The sequence below is a fragment of the Tauraco erythrolophus genome, chromosome 31 (assembly GCF_009769465.1).
Source record: "Tauraco erythrolophus isolate bTauEry1 chromosome 31, bTauEry1.pri, whole genome shotgun sequence".
Classification (NCBI taxonomy): domain Eukaryota; kingdom Metazoa; phylum Chordata; class Aves; order Musophagiformes; family Musophagidae; genus Tauraco; species Tauraco erythrolophus.
The window spans coordinates 233,700-255,442 of NC_141495.1; the positions used below are offsets into that span (position 1 = coordinate 233,700).

Genomic DNA, 21,743 nt, shown 5'->3' on the forward strand with positions numbered 1-21,743 from the left:
GATTCCTGACTGGTGGCCCAAGTGGTGCCAGGGCGAGGGGACACTCTCTGCTGCGGCCGCTGACCCTCCTGGCACTGGATTTGGCTGCTTAGCCCGGAATTTTGGGCCAAATTTGCAGAGAGAGACGCAGCGATGCCAACCGGCCATTTCATCCAAGGACGTGCCACGTTCGAGCGCTTGCTTTCCTGGGACCCTTCCCGAGATCTCTTCCAACCAACCGGGAAAAACTGCCGGCTTTCTGAATCCGGGTACGGATTTCAGCTCTTTGGGGCAGAGTGGGTACTTCAAAACCTGATGAGGACGGTTCTCCTCCCTCCCATTCTCATGGGCATCACGTTTTCTTGCAGCCCTGTGAGTTTTGGGGTTTGCTGCCGGGTTATCCCAGTTTGGAGGCTGCTCAGCACCGCTCTGCCCCGCTCCGGAGTGGGAACAGCCCAGTGGGAGCACAGGCTACTTTGGTGGGTGGTTTTTAAGAGCTTCAGCACTGGGCTGATGAGCTCTGTGCTTCGTTAAAGGCATTTTCACCTCGGGGTGGGGGGGTTTTGAGCCCCCCAGACTCGGGGCCGTCGCTCTTGGCTGTCGGCTGCGGCTCCGTGGCCGCTTGTGGCCGTGTGGATCCGTTGGTTTGAGCCGAGCAGCTTTGGCAGGAATCGCGTTCCCGCGGGAAACGGAGGAATTGAAGCCCCTTCGCCATCTCAGAGACCTCTCTGCTAAACGGAAAAGCCTCCGTGGGAAATCCCACGTGGCCGGCGAGCGCGGTGGGCTCGGCGTGCTCATCGCTGCCGGTTAATATTCACCCCGAGCCGCCCCGGCGCGTGCCCTGAGGCAGAGCATCCTTCAGCTGAATAGGTAACAACCCGCTTTGTGCCAACCTGCAGCAGGATTCGGGTCCCAATTAGCTTCCAGTTGGGCAGCGATACAACGGGAGGAGGATTTGTTAAGCAAAGACACCCAAAAAGAGGGAAGAGGCGGAGGGAGAGCGATGCCGGGGTGGGAAAGGCGGCGTTCCTCCCTCCTGTAAGTGAATTAACCCGGTGCTTGCAGTGGGACTGTAATTTTATATAATGTAAAGCAGCTCAGGGCTCCACTGGAACTCGGCCTATTAAATATCAAAGGGCGCTGGAATAGCTGGATGTGGATATGCCCTCGTTAACTGGGAGGCATCATCCGGGGAAAGAGCGATGGAGCCCTCGGGCGAGAAAAATAATGTTTGAAGTCCCCCAAGCTCGGGGTTTTTCGGCACCGTCTTGAGCGCATTAAAGTGGTTTGTTTTCCTGCTGGAGGAGAAAATGAGGCTGGAAGCTGAAACTGCTGGAAGGGGGGGGAAGAACTGGCAGAGTGGTGAGGGGTGATATTCCTTGTCCTTCATTTGTCTCCCTGGATTTATCGTCTTTCTGGCGTTGCCCTCACTTAATTGTCTCTCCTGAAAGACCTTGGATAAATCTTCCCTTTGGGACTCGGAGTCTGCTTTGCCGGGTGGATGTTTCGTTTTCTTTTATTTATCAGTCCGTCTCGTTGCACGGTATTAAAGCACCGGGGTATTAAAGGAGGGTGGGGAGAGCTCCCTCCCCTACTCGGGGAAAAAAAAAATCCCGAAAAAACCTCCAAAAACCCATTTAAAGCAGCAGCTGCTCCCAAAAGCCGAGATCTCACCGCAAAAAGGAGCGTCCCGTCCCCCCGAGTTACGTTGGCAGCAACCGCCTCGCTTTCGCTTTTGGTTTGAGCTCCCCGGAGAGACGAGGAGTCGCCCAAATCCTGGGAAAGCTGTGCCTGGGTGATTTTTTCCTTTTGGGATTCTGCTGGGGTTTGCTCCTCACTCTGGTGTTGGAGCAGGTTTGGAGGCCAGAAGTTTCCTCCCAAAGCTGTTGTTGCTCCTCTCAAGTGCAGGTCCGGGGCTGCGGGATGGGCAGATGGAAGAAGAGATGGTTGGTGCCTCGAAGGCGCCGGCTTTGGGGCAGGAGGAGCTGCCCTAGGGGAGGGGTGCGGGGCATCCCCCAAAATCCCAGGTTCTGGGTAAGGATGTGGGACCAGATGGGGCTGGGGCTGCTCAGTCCCACCACAACCAGCCCACACCGTGCCGGGGCTGTTGGGGATCACCCCGACTGCTGGGTAGGAGCGAGGGGTGGCATCACCTTGATGTCCCGGAGCTGCTCTGCCGCAGGTCCTGCAGCTCAGCCCGGAGCAGGGAGAGCCACAGGCTGTCCAGTTGTCCTTCTCCAGGCCCCTTGGCATGAGAGCATCCAGCACAAGGACATGGCATAGAATCACAGAATGGTTTGGGTTGGAAGGGACCTTCAAGACCATCCAGTTCCAACCCCCCTGCCATGGGCAGGGACACCCTCCACCACACCAGGTTGCCCAAAGCCTCATCCAACCTGACCTTGAACACTGCCAGGGATGGGGCAGCCACAGCTTCATGCCAAAGGGCTGCCGTTCATTTCACTGTTAGAAATGTCTTTTTCCAGTAAAAACTTCCACTTTATCAAAGACAGAAGATCTCAACACCAAACCTGCCCGAGGTGGGGACACTGGGTTCTTCTCCATCATGGGGGGCAGGTTCTCAGCACTGCTCAGGATTAGTTAAAATTAAAACAGAGAGAAAATAATGGCCCCAGCCCTGGCGAGCATTAAAACGTGTCGGTTTACGATCCCCGCGAGGAGCCGGGCTCGCTCCATCTCGGCTGCCTCCGCTCGGCCCCGGGAACGCCTTTGGAACGAGCCCGTATTTCATCGCGGAACGTCACGGGAATGCACCTGGGATGCGCGGGGGAACGCGGGGATGCGCTAATGAGACGGGCTTTGCATTTCATTGCCTTTCACAGCACCGTGCCCGCGCAGAGAGAAGGGCATTGGCGCAGCAGAAGGTGGGAAGGGCAGGTGGGGGCTCGTCCATCCCCAGACCCCGTGCACCGGGAGCGGGGCCGGGCACTCCGGAGGCTCCCGCAGCCCTTTGGCATCACGCCACGGGGGCTGTATTTGGCGTTAGACCTTGTCCCCTTGTCGAGGGGAGATTATTAGGTTTTTTATGGGGCTGGGTTGGGATGCTGGTGCCCGTGGTTCCCACAAGCCAGGGACGTCCCTGTGCTGTGCCAGTGCCACACCAGCCCTTTTGGCTGCCCGTTGTGCCAGGTGCCGGTGCCTTCGAGCACTGCGGATGTGCACGGTGCCCGTCACGGACCACGGTCCCAAATCTCGCCGGTGGGACGCGTGGGGCATCGGGGATTTTTTCTCTCCGGCGGCAGCTGGAGGCACACGGCAGCTCAGTGGGGTCCCCTCCAGTGTCACCCACCCTGGGGACACCCTGTTGTTCTCCGGGCTGGAGAGGGACCAGTTCATCACGGCGTGATGCCAGTTCTCCCCACGGATGGGAGAGACGGGCAGGTCGGCTGCTTTCCTTCTCCATCCTCCGGAGAAGCGTATTTGGGGTAAAAGCTGTGATTTTTTTAATTATTTTTTTTTGTCTGCTCATGGTCCTGGGCTCAGGTGCGGGGACACTTCCCAGCAACTCCAGTGCAAACTCCTGTGGCTGCAACGGTGATGCACAAATGCTCAGGAGCCACCAACCAAACGAGCTCTCCCCCCACTGCTGGATTTTTGCATGATTTTGGGATGCCTGGGCTGGCCACGTCGGGCCAAAAAATACCCCCTGGGTGATTTGGTGACCGGGCTGACCCTCCTGTCTCCCCATAGGTCTTACATCTCCACCTCGATGGAAAGCAGCAGCAGCACCCAGGCACCCGGCCCCACCACCCCGTGCTCCTCCAACACCCGAAACCCCCCGACCGCAGCGGCCCCGGCGAGCAGGAGAGCACGAGCCCCGTCCCACCCGTCCCACCTCACCCCAGGCTGCTCTGACCCCCCCTCCAACCCCGGGAGAGGGACCCCGACCCAGGACCCAGGTGGTTTTGCTCGGACTGAGCTTGGTCGGATGCTGCGTAGGAAACATTTTAGGATGTAATTTATTTTTTTGGACTCACAGGGAAGAAATAATCGAGTTTTCTACTCCAGGACCGGCCGCCTGCTTGCCGAGCCCAGGGGGAAGCCGATGTCTGCGGCTCAGGGGGCTCGATCGTCCCGGTGCCCCCGTCACCGGGATGTGCAGGCAGCTGCCTCCTGCCAGGAGCGGGCAGGAGAACTGCTCTGGGGGTGCCGGACGGGCTCGGGTCCTCCCTCACCGCTCTGCACCGCGTCGTTTCCTACAACCCCTCGGGAACGTGGAAAAACGCAGCGTCCGAGGGGTTGGCCAAGGACTCGGAACGGAGCTCGGCACCGCTCCGCTCTCATCCTGCTCCAGAGGTTGGCACCGCGGCGGCACCGCGGTCCGTACGGCTGAACCCCCCCCACTGAACCCGGAGGCTCACGAGACCCTCCCCCCACTCACGGATGTGTTTCGAAACCACTTGCTCTGTTGGAACAGCCGATTTCTTTGGAATTCTTGGGAAAATCCCATCGCCCGCAGCCCTTCCCTCTTCCCTGCAAGAGTTTGGGACCGTCTCCGGAGGAATTCAGCCTTTTTTGGGGGGATGCAGAGATGCTGGGGGGATGATGGGGGGGGGTGGATCAGGGTTTCTGGATGATCCCAATAAAGTCCAAGGGGAGTTTTCCAGGCTTTGATCCTTTCGTTTCCTAAGGAAATGGTGCCGCCGTGAGTGGCCGGCGCTCGGCCACTTCGATTTCAATCAGGCAAAAGAGAATCAGGAATTTTTTTTTTCGCTCATTCTAGCAGAGAAAAGGGGGGGAACAAAAAAATTCCCCATAAATGAGGCTGCGACCCAAAATAATCCGCATGGGAGAGCAGCATCGTGAATGACTCAACAGCGGAGTTTCAATCAGTGCTCAATAATTTATTACACACCGGAGAATCCACTGAGAAGTGACCGTGAGGCTCCGACCACCTGTTTTTGTCTAATCCTCCATTTTTTGGTGCTCACCGTGAGCGTGTTCCCTGCTCCGGGGAGCTGAGCGCAGCCTTGGAAATGACCTGAATGTGCTAAAAAAAAATAAAAATTCCGTTAAAAACGGGCTGTGGATGGCTTCGTTCACCGCTTCAGACGGAGGATTTTACACACGAGCAATGAAACCACCTTTAGAAATAGTTTTTCTTTCAGAGAAATAAAATGTGTTTTAAAAATGAGAGGGGGGAAATAGCTCTTTGTGGAGACACAGTCTTCCAACCCAAATTTAAAAAAAAAAAAAAAAGGGTAAAGTATCTTTTTAAAAATTATTTTTTAAGTAACGTTTTTGTTGTGTCTTTTTTTTATTAAAAAAAATAAAAATCTCTTTATTGACTTATTCTGAAATGAGCGAATCATCAGCCCTAAGGGAGGAACAAGAATTAAATCAAGGACTTGGGTTTTTTTTCCATAATCACAGTCACGATCACGGGCGTTGTCACCAAAGACACAGAAATTTGGGGGATGGAAGGTGTTTGGGGCGGGGAGGGATGGACCTGGAGATGTCCTGGCCCTCAGAATCTTCACGAGTCTTGGGGGGAACCCCCCAACAAACCCAGTGGCTGAGGGATGGTCACCCCAGCACGACGTTGGGTGTCCCACAGCGTCCTTGCCAAGGGTGGCCACGATGCCACGTGGCTTTTCTTGCCATGCCAACAAACCCCGTTGGCTGGAAGGCACGAGTGCCTTCTTCTTTGGGATCTGGTGCATGTTTTGGAGGTCCCATTGTTTGTTTATAATGGGGTGGATGGAGCGCGCTCATCCGGGATGCGCAGGTATGGCCACAGAGCGGAGCTCCTCCCTGGAGATAGAGGTGGAAATTCTTCCTCATGAGGGTGCTGAGGCACTGGACCAGGTTGCCCAGAGAAGTTGTGGCTGCCCCATCCCTGGAAGTGTTCAAGGCCAGGTTGGATGGGGCTTTGGGCAACCTGGTGTAGTGGAGGGTGTCCCTGCCCATGGCAGGTGAACTAGATGGTCTTGAAGCGCCCTTCCAACTCAAACCACTCTCGGATTCTGTATGTCCATCATCGCTTCATGGTGGGACTCTTCTGCCTGATGTTCTGCTGTTAAAATGAGGCCAACGGGCCCTCGGTGAGGTCCCTCCCTCCATCCTAACCGAGAAGTGGTGGGAGCACCCAGGCAGCGACGCACCCACCTGGACCTGGGCTTCAGCACCACCACGGCAGGACCTCCACCCATGGGACCCCACCACCTCCTCCAGCCTCAACGCTCAGCGGACACCACTGAAAGGGGCGTTTGGGGAGAAGGAAGCTGGGGAGGACCTGGGGATGAGGGGGTGCCACCCCACGGGGATGGTGGTCCCTTTGGTATCTCGCCCTGATAGACCCAGAGGAAACCTGGAAACGTTAAAAGCTGAAGCAGTTAAGCAGTGAGGAAAGAGGCTGCTCGTTTGGGGCATTTCCTGCAGCTTTTGCCAGGAGGAAACTGAGGCACAAGCTCTCCTCCCATGTTGAGTTCTGGGCTTCCTCAGGGGGCGACGGGTGGCCGTGACCTCCTGTGCTCCAGCACAGCTCCCGCATGCCACAAGTTCGGATGGGACCTGCTGGGAGAGAGGGGCTGAGGTTGGGACCAAGCAAGGAAGGGAAACTGAGGCTGACAGGGGGAGAGCAGTGGCACAGAGGGAAGGGGCGGCAGTGGTTGGCACTGGGAAGGGGCGGCAGTGGTTGGCACTGGGAAGGGGTGGCAGTGGTTGGCACTGGGAAAGGGCGGCAGTGGTTGGCACTGGGAAGGGGCAGCAGTGGTTGGCACTGGGAAGGGGTGGCAGCACCAGCCCTGGCTCGGGGACACCAGTGTCCCAAGGCTGGAGAAGCAGCAGGTCCTTCCCACCACCCCACCCGATGGGGATACCCATGGGATAGAGGGACAGATCCACTGAACGGGACAGCATCCCTGGAGAAGAGCGAGGCTTTGGGATGCTTTTTAACCCCTTCCTGCCCCTCCTGCCCTGCAAGAGGCTGCCACGGGGGGCGGGTGGGTGGTGGGTCCCACGCAGGACCACCTTGCAGGGTGGGTGCGGGTACCAGAGCCCTGGCAGCCAGGAACCAGCCATCGGGGGGATGGGCAGTGCCACGGTGTGACCACGATGGCATCTCCCCACGATGACGTCCCCACGTGTCACCCATGAACTCGCCCCCTCCCCACTCTCCGTGCCACCGGCTGGTGCTGCCGGACCCCAACTCTGGGCAGTCCGAGACACAGAAATGTTTCAATCTTTCAAGGTCCTTTTTTTTGTTTTGTTTTTAAAACTCCTTGTTATTTTTTTTCATTTTTGGGTTGCTTTTTTTTTTTTACAAAATCTCCTCCCGGAGCCCGCAGCCGGAGCCTGGTCACCTCCGGAGCTCAGCCTGGTCCCAGCGCCCCGTCCACCCCCTCCACCCAGCCCCGCTGCCCCCAGACCCCGCTGCAGCCCACCCTGCGGTGACGGAGCGCGGACCCGTCCCCGCACAGGGACACAGGGCAGAAAGGGGGAATGCTCGTGGGGAGCGGAGCCACGCGCTGCCCCCCGCTGCGGTACGAGGTGGGGAGGTGGCAATTCCAGATGGACACCCCATTTTTTGGGGGGGGGGGGGGCCTGACCCTGCCTCTGTCATCAGGCACAGGGACAGGCATGGTATTGCCGGGGCTTTGGGCATCCCTGGGGGACAGGACTTGGATTTGATCTCAGCTGGAGCAGAGGAGCCCGTGGAGGGGTGGGCTGGGGGTGCAGCTGTGGGGAGGGTGGGCTCAGGAGGGTGGGTGACAGCCGGGGTGCCCCCTGCTTTGGGGGTTACAGGGGGCTACAGGTCCACAGGGCGCTGCAGAAGGGCTGAAGGCACCTCGGTAACGTCCACACGAAGAGGTGTTTGCTCCCGAAATTCCCATGGAAAGAAGAGTACGTCAGGTTCACATTAGCACACGTCAATCGTATATAGTGCAAATCCCAGCCCCGGCGCCGGAGGGGTCCCCGCTCCGGTTAGTGGTTCGCGTGTCCCATGGGTGCGACCCCGGGAGCTGCGGGCTCCCAGCCCGGCTCTGCCCCGACCGCAGGGCGCTGGCACAGCACCCACAGCTGTCCCAGCCCTTCGTGCACGGAACGCTCCCGCCTCGTGTCCCAGCAGGAGGAGGGGAGCCGGGAAACCTCCGTGCAAAGACACAACTTGCTCGTCCCTCCCAGTCAAACGCGGGGCGGCTTCCCAAAGGCATCGCTGCGTGGCCGGAGCGGAGCTCTGGGTGCAGTCCCGACGGTGGCTCTGACCACCCGCAGCACGGCCACGACATCCATCCCAACACCCACCCCCTTCCCCAAGGGTGAGGAAGATCCCAGGAGAAGATCCTGGTCTGCGTCCGGCTGCCGCGTGTCTCCAGAGGGGGGTTTCAGGTCCCAAAGGTTGGGGGACTGGTTGCACGGCACGGTCCAGGTCTGCAAGGCCACGTTGTGCAGAGGGGGTTTGTGGTTTTCCATCGGTCCCCAGCAGGAGGACATCTTCCAGGTGGCTGCAGGAGCATCCTTCCCGGGAGCCCTGCGGAGGCGGCAGCCGAAGGTCCGGGCTGTTTCAGGACCATGACTCAGGGAGTGAGGATGATGTGGCAAACGGGAAGCCAGGAGTGAAGAGCGAGCGCTGGGCTCGGGAGAGTCCAGCCATGTCCTGGAAGCAGGGGAGCAGAGAACATCACCGCTCATCACTGGTTCATGGGCTCCTCTTCCTCCATCGGCTCGTCTTGAGGCCTGAAATGGAGACATACGACAGATGAGATGAGGAGACCTGTGTGACACAACATCCCTCAGCATCACAGAACCATCAACGGGTTGGGTTGGAAGGGACCTTGGGGACCAACCAGTCCCAACCCCCCTGCCATGGGCAGGGACACCCTCCACTACACCAGGTTGCTCCAAGCCCCATCCAACCTGGCCTGGAACACTGCCAGGGATGGGGCAGCCACAGCTTCTCTGGGCAACCTGTGCCAGTGCCTCAGCACCCTCAGAGGGAAGAATTTCTTCCTTAGATCCCACTGAAATCTCCCCTCTTCCAGTTTAAAGCCATCACCCCATGTCCTGTCACTCTACACCCGTGTCCAAAGCCCCTCTCCAGCTTTCCTGTAGCCCCTTTAGGTACTGGGAGGTGCACCCGGCTGTGAGACACGGCCTTTCTCTGCTGCCACCCCGTGACACCCCGGGCACACAGGGAGTGAGGGCCACCCGCATCTCCCAGGATCTATGAAGAGCATCACCTCTTCTCCACCATCACAGCCACCGAGAGGGAGGCCAAGGCTGTGACTGTCTCCACCTCTTCTGCCTCGTGGTGCTGCGCCTCCAGGAAGGAGCAGCCCAGCTTGGAGGCAAAGCGCTGCACGGCCACCCAGTATTTACCTGCAGGAGAAGCAAAAAATCAGGAGGTGGCAGGATAGGGGCGCCCCAGGTCTCCGGGCTTCAGTGAATGCACACATGGGGCATCACCATCCCATGAGGAGGATGATGATGGAGGGTTCTACAGGGGGTGGGTTTATGCCAAGTGTCTCCTTGGAGGTCACTGGGATGACTGGAGAGGGGAGGACATGCAAACACTTGGCCCTTCCATGTTAACTAACCGAGCCCCACCCCGGGACACTCACTCTGGACCTGGATCACCGTTTCCAAGGAGCGCACAGCGTTGGGGTTTGGTTTCTGCCTCAGGCTTTCTTCTGGGAGAGGATCCAGCTGCCCAAGGAAGGCACAGGGGGTCACCAGGCGGGAGCTGTGCCCGGGGCTCAGCTCATAGCACCCGTACAGCCCCACAGCCCCCACCCCCCGACCCCCCTGCTCCCACCTCGTTGCCCAGCAAGGCTGCCACGCAGGCTTCGGACGCATCGCAGATGGCCGTGAGGTCGTGGCCGCCTTCCAGCGCGAGGACGACAGCTCCACCAGCCAGGCTCATCAGCTGCTTCGTCATGTAGCCAAAGCCTGGAGGGGCAAAGCCCAAACAGTTGTCAGCCCCCCTGCCCGAATCACCGAGCCCTGGTCCTCGGTGCCAGGTGGGTACAACCCCCTGAGATCTTCCCCGGTGCCCTGGGGAGTTGCCACCCCTACACCCTGGTCCCAGTCTGGGCAGGCAGTGGGAATGACCCCCCTTGCTCCCACCCCCTTACATTTTGCAGAGACTCTGTAGCCGCCCAGCGGTGCCGGGTGCCCGTCGGCCGCGTCGAAGCCGGCCGACACCAGCACCACGTCGGGGGAGAACTCGTGCGCGATTGGCATCACCACCGTCCTGCGTGGGTGAAAAAACCACATCAGAGGTGATGGGCGCTGGCTCGGCCCGAGGCCGAGGGAAAGATGAGCAGAAACACCAGGAATGGTACCTGAAAGCAGCCAGATACTCAGGGTCACCCATGGGGGGGTCGAGCCCTCCAGTCCAGGCAACATTGACATTAAACCCCTCGCCAGGGCCAGCACCCACCTGTGAGAGAGCAAGGGCAGCGCTGGGGGCCTGGATGTGGCTCCCCAGGCTCCGGGGAGGAAGGACCGGGTGTCCCGGACCCCCTGCCCACATCAACCACCATCCCGGTGCCGCCGGCTGCAGGCTGGGACAGAGCAGCTCCGCAGCCAGCCGGGCGAGCCAGCAGCATCGGGCACCGACGGAAAACGAGCTCGCGGGGCACCGACACAAAACACCAGCCTCTGCTCGAAGCCGGTGGCATCCCGTTCTCCGGCTGCCACCTTCGCCGCTGGCACCGCCGGCCCCGGGCAGAGCGGCACGGAGCTGGCAGCCTGGCGGTGCTTTTTACCTCGTCGGCGGCGCCGCTCCCGGGGAAGAAGTTGCCGTCATCGTGACGATGCAGAGAGATGTAGAGAACGTCGGGGTCTCTGTAGAAGATCTGCTGAGTCCCGTTGCCGTGGTGAACGTCCTACAGGGAGAGGGGACGGGAAGAGCGCTGGGTTTTTTCAGCCCCGAGGGTGGTCTAACAGCCTAACGGGGCTAAAAGCAACCGGATCTCTCCCCTGCTCCAGGGGTTGGTCCCCCATCCCCGGGATCTGCTCCTGCTCCCCGCACCCTGACACACCAGGGGGCTTCCAGCTGCGCTCCCCACAGCTGGTCCTCAAGGATGAGGTTTCGCCGCCCTCCGGTCCAGCTCCAAAGCAGAGCTGGGAGGAGGTGCAGGCTCCTGGGGATGTCCTGGGGAGGAGCAGGGACACGCTGGGGGACAGAGGGGACTTACCCAGTCCACAATGAGGATCTTGCTGAGTTTCCCTTTCTGCTGCAGCTGCCTGGCGGCGATGGCCACCGAGTTAAAGAAGCAGAATCCCCTGCAAAGGGGGAGCGGGAGCCGGTTAATGCTCCGGGGTCCTTCCTGAGCACCCTTCCCTCCTGCCCCTGCTCCCCAAAGGGTGAGCTCTCCCTCTCCTCTCCCACCAGCCTGGACACGGATGGGTCCCAGGAGAGGCCAGTCTGGAGCAATCAGCCACTTTGAGCCAAAAGAGTTGGTTTTTGGGGCTTCCCACATGCCAGCCCAAAGCCCTGCAGTTTGGGAAGGGGCCCTTACATGGCAGTGGAAGGATCCGCGTGATGTCCGGGTGGCCGCACCACGGCGAAGCCGTTCTGGGGACAACAGAAAGGTGAGGTGATCAGAGCTGCTGCCCCTGGCACCACACCCCGTCTCCACACCCCGGTGCTGCCACGTGGGCACAGCCGGGGAGGCAGCCCGCAGCAGCGCAGGGCTGGGAGCACCCGGTGCCAGCTGGTGAGACCCCACGGCCCCCGTCTCGCCCGGCCACGGGGGTGACGTGCAGCTCTGGGACCTCCACGTGAAGCCACCCTACCTTCAGCTCCCTGGTGGCCACCTTGAAGGCCAGCTCGGTGACACTGCCCGCGGCCCAGCGGGCAGCGTTGGAGGAATGCAGCTCGTTCCAGATGGTATCGCTGTCCACCTGGAGGCAAAGGGGATCGGTCAGACGGGGACGAGGCACTGGGGGAGAAGATCTCATCCGCAGGACCCATGTTCTCCACCGGCCGCCCCGCTTGGCACCGGGGACCGGAGTCCCGTGCAGGTCCCTGGGCGCCGCGGAGCTGGGCCACCCCATACGCAACGGGGCAAGATCCTCAGCTCCGTGGCGGCTCCCTGGGCAGGGTGGCAGCTCCTCTGCCTGCTGTCAGCCCCAGCCCCGAGCTGAGACCTCACCCTGCACCCGGGGGCTGGAAGGAGTGGACTGAAAAAAACGCTCGTTACCTTCTTTATCTTATTTTATTGTTTAACCAAACATCTTGGTTTGATCAGGATCACGTCAAGGGCCAAGCCAGAGCCGGAAAACTCAAGTCTCTTCTGATCAACTCCATGTGTGCAACTCAAAGGTTCCCCTCTGCCCACCCAGAGGGGCAGCTCCAGCCCCCCCCCCGCCTTCGGGGCACGGGCGAGAAGAGGGCAGGGACCGGGAGGCAGAGCGGGGGGGAAAGTAGATGCAAACGGGGCTGAGAAGAGCTGGTGCCCAGCAGCGGGGGCAAGGAGAGGAGAAGAACCAGAAGAGGCAGCAGGAAGGCATGGAGTGAGACCCTTCCTGAAAGAGAGAGGAGGACAGAGAGAGGGGGGAGAGAGGAAGAGAGGAGAATGCCATGAATGGAGAGAAACCAGGGGGGCAAGCTGCGACAGGAGAGGCCACAGAAGTGTCTGGAGAGAAGTGGCAAGCTGCTGGCCCCACCACACCACTGCCCTCCCTCCATGGAGACCACGGCTCACGGTTTCCCACGGCCGTCCCACCACCTCACCCCCTTCTACCCCCCCAGGCTCTCGGAAGGGGCTGCGAGGGGCTCCTGGCTCCCTAAGTCTGAAGGCACTAAGGATTCCCGTCCCAGGGTGGGATGTTTAGGACCATCCCGAGGACAGGGAGAAGCTCTGGTGTGGCATCACCGTGCCCACAGGCGGAGCGGTCCCACCTGAGGCTGCCCAACCTCAGCAGCCCAAAGGCGTCGGGAGGTCCCTCTCCGCTCAAGCCCACCAGGAAGCCCTCGCTGGGGACAGAAGAAAGGGGGGACCCCCCCCCCCTCCAAAAGCGGTCAGAGCAGAGATGGAGCACTTACCCCCACCCCTCCGCAGGGCAGCATGACGAACATCCGCTGCGACAGGATCCCTGCGGAGAGAGGGGACAGCGAGGACGTCAGAGCGGAGGAACTGGGCAACGGTGGGGGGACAGGGCGCATGGCACGGGGGTACCAAGCAGGGAGGTTTGGCCCGGCTGCTCGGCCAGAATGAGGACCAGCCCCCAGGGAAGCTGCTCGGTGTGGTCCCCATGGATGCTCCGAGCCCCGGTGCGGATGTGCGGGCAGGGATGGGCAGCAGGCGAGGGCACGGCTGCCCGGGGGAGCGCGGTGGCTGCGGACTCACCCGCCAGCTTCCCATTGTCCAGTTTCAGGCGGTTGAGGGGGTTGGTGCCGTAGAGGAAGACGTGGCGCTCGGTGTGGACACACTGCAGCTCCTCCAGGGTGGCCTTCCGTCCCCGCAGGCACTGCGGGAGGCAGGGGCTGTGAACGAGCCGCTGGAGCGGGCGGCGCGGGCTCTGCCACCCACACGCACCAGTCTGGAGGGTGGAGGTGGCACATCCTGCTGCCCGAGTACAGCCACACCTCGTGGCACTGCGGCCGAGGAGGCACCTGCACGTCTCAGCTTGGTGCTTCTGGCATCGGGTTTGAGCCTGAGCACCCCCTGCACTTGCGGGCAGGGGTCAGGCAGGAAATGCCACCACCACCTTCCTACAACCGCAGGACCCCGTGGGGACCAGTCGGCCCAGCTAGAGCAGCTTCCAACAGGCTGGAGCTGACGTTGATGTTCCCAGAGTTGGCAAAGAACAGTTGGTAGAATCACAGAACAGTTTGGGTTGGAAGGGACCTTCAAGACCATCCAGTTCCAACCCCCCTGCCATGGGCAGGGACACCCTCCACTACACCAGGTTGCTCCAAGCCCCATCCAACCTGGCCTGGAACACTGCCAGGGATGGGGCAGCCACAGCTTCTCTGGGCACCCTGTGCCAGTGCCTCAGCACCCTCAGAGGGAAGAATTTCTTCCTTACATCTAATCAAAATCTACCCTCTAGCAGACTCCTGCTGCCATCCAAAGGTGGAGATGGTCAGACCAGCGTGCTCCAACTTGGCACTGCCAGCAACAGACAAGTCCAAACCCTCTGGATAACGGTGGCAAACAGGCTGAGAAGATCTGGGAGCAAAAGGGATGGAGGTGGGAGCAGGATACCCTCTCATACCATTAACATGAGATCAGCTCGTACCAGCACCCTCCTCCCGGACAGGCGTCCGGCTCCCACCTGCCGCTCGCGCTCACCTCGCACCGGCTGCGCAGGCCTCTCTCCTGCAGGCGGGACCAGATGCTCTGGATCCTGCCCGCGTGCTCCGGGTGGTTGCTGTTGTCGCCGCAGGAGCACTGGTGTTTGAGCATCACCGAGTCGTAAACCAGCCCTGCACGGCACAAGGATGAGCTGCCACCCCGAGACTGGACCGGACACCCAGGCCTGGATGGTGCTGACCCTAATTCAGCTCATTTCCAGGGGCTGGCCAAGATCCTAAATGTCCATAACCATCTAGTTTGACTGAAACACCTCCCTCAAACCATGGGAGCCTCCGTCCCAACATGCTCGAAGCAAATCCTGCCTTGGATATTTAAGAGGGCTGAACCTTGGCAGCATCACTGGACCAGGATGGCAGCCAAGGGGCCAGATGGGCATGTCTTGCATGGAAAAGCCACCTTAGATAAGGAGAAGGGGACCCTCACAGTTTGCTCTGCTCTTTTTGCAGCCAGCCAGAGCCCTGCCAAGCATTTATGGGTCTGGAAGTGACCGAGACTGGTGCTAAGCTGCTCCTGGGCATCCCCACCTCCCTTCCAGCTCTTGTCCCCAGTCCCTGCTGCCACTCCAGGGGGACCAGGACATACCTGTTGTGAAGTGTGGCTTGGCCGGTTGCTCCTGCACGGGCAGGGAGAGCGTCTTGGAGGCCGTGTCCTGGGCAGGAAGGGAGACGGTCGCTGTGGCAGGAGATGACTGAGCCCTGGAGAGAGGTCTGTGCCCCGCGTGGATAGTGGGGACCATGGGGGTGTCGGACAAGGGCTGCCGCTTGAGGAGCTGCTGCTGCACGCGCTGGTAGGAATCCCAGAGATAGGCCTGATGGAGAGAGGCGGCGGTGACGACGGCATCCGGAGCAGGATGCCAGGGCAGCAAGAGCAGCATCGCCTGGCCCAGGGAAGGGAGCCCTGTGCACCCTCCCAGGCTCCGGATACGACAGCCCCCTCCATGCTGGGGGGGGTTCGGAGCTGCTTTGCGGGAGCCGGGACACATTCCGCAGCATCTGCTGCTCTCTGGTGGCTCAGCCCCGCAGCGCGATGCGGACGATGCTCAGCAATGCGGGGCGATGCCCGGCCTGGCTGGCACAGGGGTGGCTGCAGCTCTCGTCCCTGTCCTACCAAACCGCCCCGGGCTCAAGGAAGGGACCGCCGTGGTGCCCGTGTCCTCACACACAGCACCCCTCTACGGAGGGGGCTCTCGGGGTCTCATCTGAAGCTCCCCAGGCTGAGGATGTCACCAGCTTTGCTGGGTTTGTACAAAGCCTCAGGCAGGAGACACCAAGGGATGAATTAAAAATTGCCCCACATCACAGGGCAGGGATCTCCGCACGCTGCAGCCATGCCACGAGTGGAGAGAGGGACAAGGCAGGGAACTGCTCCTCTTCCAGCCCACTCCTGAGCCTGCTCAAAGGCTTCAAACCACCCCAAGGGCTCCACGCAGCTTCAGGAAGCTGGAGAAGCCATCGTCCCTTTTCCCCACGGGCTCCTTGTGCCCAGGATGGAGAGGGCTGCTCCAGGCTGGCAGCCTGCACCCCTGCCCAGGGCTCTGCCATCGGGTACCTGCTGCAGGACAAGCTCCTCTTGAGGTTGCATCATCTTCTGAGTCCTCTCGGGCTCCTTCACGCTGCTCCCCGGTCGTGGGGGCTCCACGCGTGCCCTCGCCGGGTCGCTGCTCTCAGCCCCGGCTTCTGGGAGCGTCCCCTCGGCCTCCATGTCCTCCGAGGAGGGGATCTGCCGCAGACGGGGCTTCTCGCTGGATTTAGCCATGCGCTGCAGCCGGAGGGGTCACAAATGAGCACGGGGAGGTGGCACGGGACAGGCCAGGGCCAAGAAGGTGATGGGGGGTTCAGGACATCTCAGGGATGCGGGAGCAGGTACCCTCAGCTTGCTTCTACGAGTCTGGGCAAGGCAGCACCTTGCATGCCTGGCCACGGCTTGGCCCTGGTCATGGGTACTTGCTGCCCAGAAGGAAGAGTTGCCACCCTGAACCCTTCGAGCACCTGTCTCTCGTCGCCTCCTGCACGCCTGGGGCTGGGCACCCATGACTTACCTTGCCCAGATGCGTCTGCTGCTTGAGCCTCTCCAGGAACTGGGTGTGATGCTGCTGGTACACCAGCTGCTGCTGGATGGCCTTGGGGTTCTGGGGCAGGGGCTCCGAGCGGGTCCTGCCCAGCGGTTTATGGTGGCCTGGGAGCGACAGACGCTCTGCAGAGATGAGCGAAGGGGCGAAGGAGAAGGGGACCGTTCCCAGACCTGGCACTGGAGGGGAGAGGAAGGAGAGGTGAGGGGTGGCATTGCCTGCTGGACAGATGCATGGCAAGCAGCAGTGCTGTCTGCACCCATGCAGCCCTAAAAATGACAGTGGCTCAGCCCTGGAGCCCAGTATCTGGTGGACTATGGATGGGCTGTGCCTTTATGGCTCCTCTCCTTCTGCCCCCATCGCTTCGGCATCACACACCCCACGGGGGTATGGGAATGGGGTCTAGCTGACCTCAATCACCTCAGTCCCCCCTCAGCTTCATCCTCAATGGATGAAACTTCCTTCACTGCAGGTATCCCAGGGCAGGGAGAGATGGAGTCAGGAACCAGCACGAAGGAGCTGGTTCTCTTTCTGCTACAGCCAGAGCAGGTTACCTAGATGGGCTGGGGGGGCGAAAGCAGCTCGAGGCACAGCCAGGAGGTCTGAGCTGCTCTGCTCACTGCAGGGTCTGCAGGGAAATCTGCTGGCACAAGAGCCTAGGAAGAGGCAGGAAAGACCCCTTGGAGGGGGGCTCCTAGGCTGTAGGAAGGACATTCCCTTGGCCTCAGCTCATGGAAAAGTAATGGAAAAATCAAGGCCACTGGGCTTTCCCAGTGCCCAGAAACCTGCCTGCCCCGAGAGAAGCTCCACGCCGAGCCCTGCCAGGGCTGGCACAGCCTCAGCGCCTCTCACCGAGCTCGACACTCACCAGCCACCAGCGGAGTGTGGGTGACCGAGGGCTCCAGGATGATGACGGGCTGGAGCCGAGGGGATAAGGGGCTCCCGGCCTCGTGCTGCTCCAAGCTGGCTGGTATGAACATGGGCGAGTGCGTGCCCGCGAGGACAGGTCCGTTCAGCACGGGCACCCGGTGTGCCAGGCTGGAGAGGGGGCGGCGATCGGCATCTCCCTGCGGAGAGGAGGAGGACGGTGTTAGCGACCCGCTGGGACACAGCACGGGGAGGGGATGGCACGTCCTCACCGTGCCAGCACCCGCCTGGCGCTACCCCAGGAACCCCAGGCCCAAAGGAAAAGGCTTCCCCTGCCCCGTGGGGGACTCTCTGCCCAGTTCTGGGGCTACCTACAACCTGGCTACCTACCCTGGCGCTAGTGGTAGCCGGCAATCCCAGCGTGATGGCCGGAAGGGAGGCTGCGCTCTGCAGGGCAAACTGGGCCAGTGAGCTCTCCTGCATCATCAGGCGCTGGGCCAGGGGCGTCTGCACCAAACACAACTCATTAGTCTCCGTGCTCCAGCACCGGCAGAGCTCGGCGTGGGCCAAGCAGCTCCGGCACGGGCAGCAGGAGAGGGTGGCTTGAGCCCCGGCTGCTCGGGGGAACACCTGAGGCCAGGGTGAGGGGCACGGGGGACCCGTGGGGACAGCACATGCACACTAAGAGACAAGAAACGCACGCTGCGAAGGAGGGCAGCGTGCCAGGAGCAGCACTGGGTCGGGCAGAAGATCCCACCGTGCAGGGAGAACAGGGCTAAGGGCAGTTCCTGGGCATCGGGGTTCAGGGCTGGGGTCCCTGGGAGGGGATGCTACCTTCACCTGCGCCTGGGATGGGAGCGGGGGACCACGGTGCCCAACCCCGGGGTCAGGAAGCCCCGATGCCACGAGACCTCTGGCTGCGAGGCCGCCGGAGCTCACCTCGTGGGCCACGCCGGAGGCAGCGGGGAGGGCTCCGTGCTCAGCGGGGAGGCTGTCGTTGGGAGAGCTGCAGCCGGACACGGGGGTGCTGCTGCTGCTCGGGGAGGAGTCTGTGCAAGGAAGAGAAACAGAGGTGATGGGCACAAGCAGCCAGAAAAGGGCTGCACGGCTCCTGCCCCAGCCCTTCCCACCCTCTAACAGCTGCCCACCGCCCTCCCAGGGCCAAACCTCCCTTTGGCCATGGGGCGCGGTGGAGACGGAGCTGCCCCGCCAGCGTGGGAAGCACCACGTCGCAGCGAGGAAGCCTGACCAGCTGCATTTGCTCGGGGTCTTGGACCCTTCCAGTCTTGTAGGTCCATCACACAGGCCCAAAAAGCAGCATGGTACAGTCCTGCTCTCATCCATCCATCCCCACACCATCACAGCAGAGAGGTCTCTCCATGGGCTGTGCCCCAAGGAGGGCACTGGTGAGGTGCTGAGCCCCAGAGACATACCCAGGGATCCTGAGCAGACCGTAGCTGCTCCAGCCTGGCCCCCAGGTGTCTCCAAACCCCCAAGGTCTCCCCAAACCCCCAAGGTCTCTCCAAACCTCCAAAGCCTCTCCAAACCTCCAAAGTCTCTCCAAACCCCCAGGTTCTCTCCAAACCTCCAAGGTCTCTCCAAACCCCCCAAGTCTCTTCAAACCCCTGAGGTCTCTCCAAACCCCCCAGGTCTCTCCAAACCCCCCAGGTTCTCTCCAAACCCCCAAGGTCTCTCCAACCCCCCAAGTCTCTTCAAACCCCTGAGGTCTCTCCAAACCCCCAGGTCTCTCCAAACCCCCAAGGTCTCTCCACAACCCCCAGGTTCTCTCCAAAACCCAGGTCTCTACAAACCCCCAAAGTCTCTCCAAACCCCCAAAGTCTCTCCAAACCCCTGAGGTCTCTCCAAACCCCCAAAGTCTCTCCAAACCCCTGAGGTCTCTCCAAACCCCTCAGGTCTCTTCAAACCCCCCAGGTCTCTCCAAACCCCCCAAGTCTCTTCAAACCCCCAGGTCTCTCCAAACCCCCCAGGTCTCTCCAAACCCCCGAGGTATCACCACCCGGGTGAAGACCTCACCGATCGCCTCGGGCGGCCGTCTCTTCAGCGAGGGGGGAGCGCTCTCCTTGCGCGTCAGGGGGTTCTTGCGTCGGTCAAGGCACTTCCTGGGCTTGCAACGCACCTTCAGGTTGGGCTCAGACGCTGCGAGCAGATAAGGCAGTCAGTGCCGGCCCCGCTGATGGTGGGGACGAAGCCAGACTGGTTTTGTGGGGACGTGCCACCCCACCTCTCAGCTCCAGCCGTCCCCTGCCAGCGGGCTGCGAGGGCATCGCAGTGGGAGGGAGATGGCCTTATCCCCAAAGCCTCACCTGTCTTCCGCAGTGGAAAATGCTCCGGGGGGTCAAGAGAGGTGCTGGGGACAGGAGGCAGGAAGGTGCTGAGCACAGGAGGGGAAGGGCCCTCAGGATCCAGAGGCTCCAGAGACCTACAGGGAGAAGCCACCTTGTTAGAGACCCTTCCCAGCTGGCAGCCATGGGCCACCCATGCGACACCCTCCAACGCAAGGGTGGCCCATGGGGCTTTCCCTTTCCCAGGTCTGCAAGAGCTGCTCTGCTGGTGGCCAGAACGGCTTGTCCTGTCCACTACCACAAGCATCTAAGAAGGGATCCAGCTGCTGGATCAGCCTTGTCTTGGAACAAAAGATCAGAAGCCTGACAGTACTTTTTAGGTCTGGAGTTGGACAAGCCATCAAAGTCCAACAAGGTCAGGGAAAACAACATGGGAACTTCATCTACCTCCTGCAAACAACGCAGAACCAAACTGCCTCAGCCCGACACACGTCAGCTAAACAGCATCTCTAAAGACCAGGAAGCAGAAGATAACGGCAAGATCTCGCCCAAGACAAACAGCCACCTCTTCTGGGTCAGAAGGATGCCCTTGTTTTACCTGTACGGCATGGTTGTAGGGTTGGGGTTGGTGGTCCTCTCCAAAGCTGCCTGCTGCTTCTTCAGGATGACCTCAGCCAGCTTCTGCTTCACCACTGTGCTGGCCACAGCACCTGCAGACAGACCAGCAGGGACCACGCGGGCTGAGAGCTGGCACAGGGCACTTTAAAGGATCCCTGCAACCACGGGCATGGCCCCACAGCTCCCCCATGGCGGTGGAATTAACGCCAGGATGGCTGGAGACCCCCTACAAGCACAGGGGCACCAAAAAAACCCCGCTGAGACGCTTGGTGTGGTTCTCAGGTCAAGGTTGGCTCAGGGAGAGAAAGGCCAGCTGGGACAATCGGCGTTTCCCAGACGGACAGGGAAGCATCCCTGTCCCACACCCCAGCTCCCCATGGGGTCACACTCTGCCCCCGAACGGGGACGAGCCGACCCACCACAACCCGCTGGCAAAGAAACGGCAGCGACCCACGTTGGGCACCCGGCGAAACCCCCCCCAGGCAGAGGTCCCTCCCTCCCCGGGAGCCTCCCGTGTGTTCCCCACCTCGGACTAGCGCCCGTTCCCGTGCTCCCACCCCTGCCAAGCCATATCCCCATCCCTCCGTTCCGGCAGGAACGCTCTGTGGTTACACCAGGGATGCTCCGCGCTTTTGTGCCAGCGTTCGGCACCTCCGAGCACAAGTTAATTAATTAACTCGTATGATTAACTCCCAGGTTGCATAAAGGGGCTGTGCCACGCTCAGCCCGCGTTGGCAGGAGCTGTTTGCTCAGGAATGGCACGGAAAGGGCAAGCGCTGCGTTCTCAGCATTGCCATTAGCCCCGTCGGCCCCGAGAACCGCGGCGGAGCAGTCGGTGCCCTCCAGCCGTTCGGGAGTGGAGGGTCGGAATGGGAAAACCCTGGCATCCCGACAGACCTCAGACAGGATGGGTGGGTGGGCATAAGGCTCACGGACACTGGGATGGGCACAGGGCATCTGACACGCTGCGTCTGCACCTTTGGGTGCTGATGCTGGGCTTCTGCACACCCAAAAGCTCGGGTTGCAGCGCCTGGCACCAGATGGCACAGGGACATCGCAGCCCTACAGGGTCTGTGACCATTTCTGCCCAGTGTGGGGGGGACCCACAAACCTCTCCCCACTGCCACAGGTGCTCCATTCTGGGGCTGGCAAGTTCAAGAGGCAATTTCATGCCCTGTCCCAGCGCACTGGGCAAGTCGGGTGGCACCACTGCAGTGGTCGTGGGGCACAATGTAATCATAGAATCATAGAATGGTTAGGGCTGGAAGGGACCTTCAAAGGTCATCTAGTCCAACCTCCCTGCAAGGAACGGGGATATCTCCAACTAGATCAGGTTGCTCAGGGCCTCGTCCAACCTGGCCTTGAATGTCTCCAGGGATGGAGCACCCATAATATTAGCACAGAGATCTCCTGGGACCACGTGGTTGGCATCGCTAGGAAGGCTATGAAGGACAAACACCAACCAGGCCAAGGAGTCCCCCCCAAAAAAAATCTCTTGCCAGCTGCTAAGTGCAACTCGCTGGCATCACTGCTCAGAAGGGCCAGGCTTCCCCACGGACTGTTCCCTGAGCCCCCGGGCGCAGCGACGGCTCCGTTCCAGGCACAGCACAGAGA

General features: G+C 60.9%; 1 protein-coding gene across 3 annotated transcripts in view; it reads right to left on the minus strand.

The window, feature by feature from the left end:
* Positions 1-8,538: 8,538 nt before the first annotated feature.
* The window catches only part of HDAC7 (histone deacetylase 7), a 44,356-nt gene continuing 31,151 nt past the window's right edge, over positions 8,539-21,743 (minus strand). For 2 of the 3 annotated variants that reach the window (XM_086628468.1, XM_086628467.1), the window contains 22 exons: positions 20,110-20,221; positions 19,533-19,648; positions 19,243-19,365; positions 18,148-18,257; positions 17,599-17,715; positions 17,210-17,408; positions 16,312-16,520; positions 15,822-16,031; positions 14,856-15,081; positions 14,250-14,383; positions 13,302-13,422; positions 12,998-13,047; positions 11,746-11,853; positions 11,469-11,524; positions 11,145-11,232; positions 10,713-10,832; positions 10,287-10,384; positions 10,077-10,195; positions 9,758-9,891; positions 9,564-9,648; positions 9,183-9,321; positions 8,539-8,679 (listed from right to left, as the gene is read on the minus strand). In XM_086628468.1, the coding sequence (XP_086484594.1) occupies positions 8,634-8,679; positions 9,183-9,321; positions 9,564-9,648; positions 9,758-9,891; positions 10,077-10,195; positions 10,287-10,384; positions 10,713-10,832; positions 11,145-11,232; positions 11,469-11,524; positions 11,746-11,853; positions 12,998-13,047; positions 13,302-13,422; positions 14,250-14,383; positions 14,856-15,081; positions 15,822-16,031; positions 16,312-16,520; positions 17,210-17,408; positions 17,599-17,715; positions 18,148-18,257; positions 19,243-19,365; positions 19,533-19,648; positions 20,110-20,221 (2,720 nt within the window). In that variant the 3' untranslated portion in view covers positions 8,539-8,633. The remainder of the gene's footprint in view (positions 8,680-9,182; positions 9,322-9,563; positions 9,649-9,757; positions 9,892-10,076; positions 10,196-10,286; positions 10,385-10,712; positions 10,833-11,144; positions 11,233-11,468; positions 11,525-11,745; positions 11,854-12,997; positions 13,048-13,301; positions 13,423-14,249; positions 14,384-14,855; positions 15,082-15,821; positions 16,032-16,311; positions 16,521-17,209; positions 17,409-17,598; positions 17,716-18,147; positions 18,258-19,242; positions 19,366-19,532; positions 19,649-20,109; positions 20,222-21,743) is intronic. The other variant, XM_086628469.1, reaches the window with a different exon arrangement.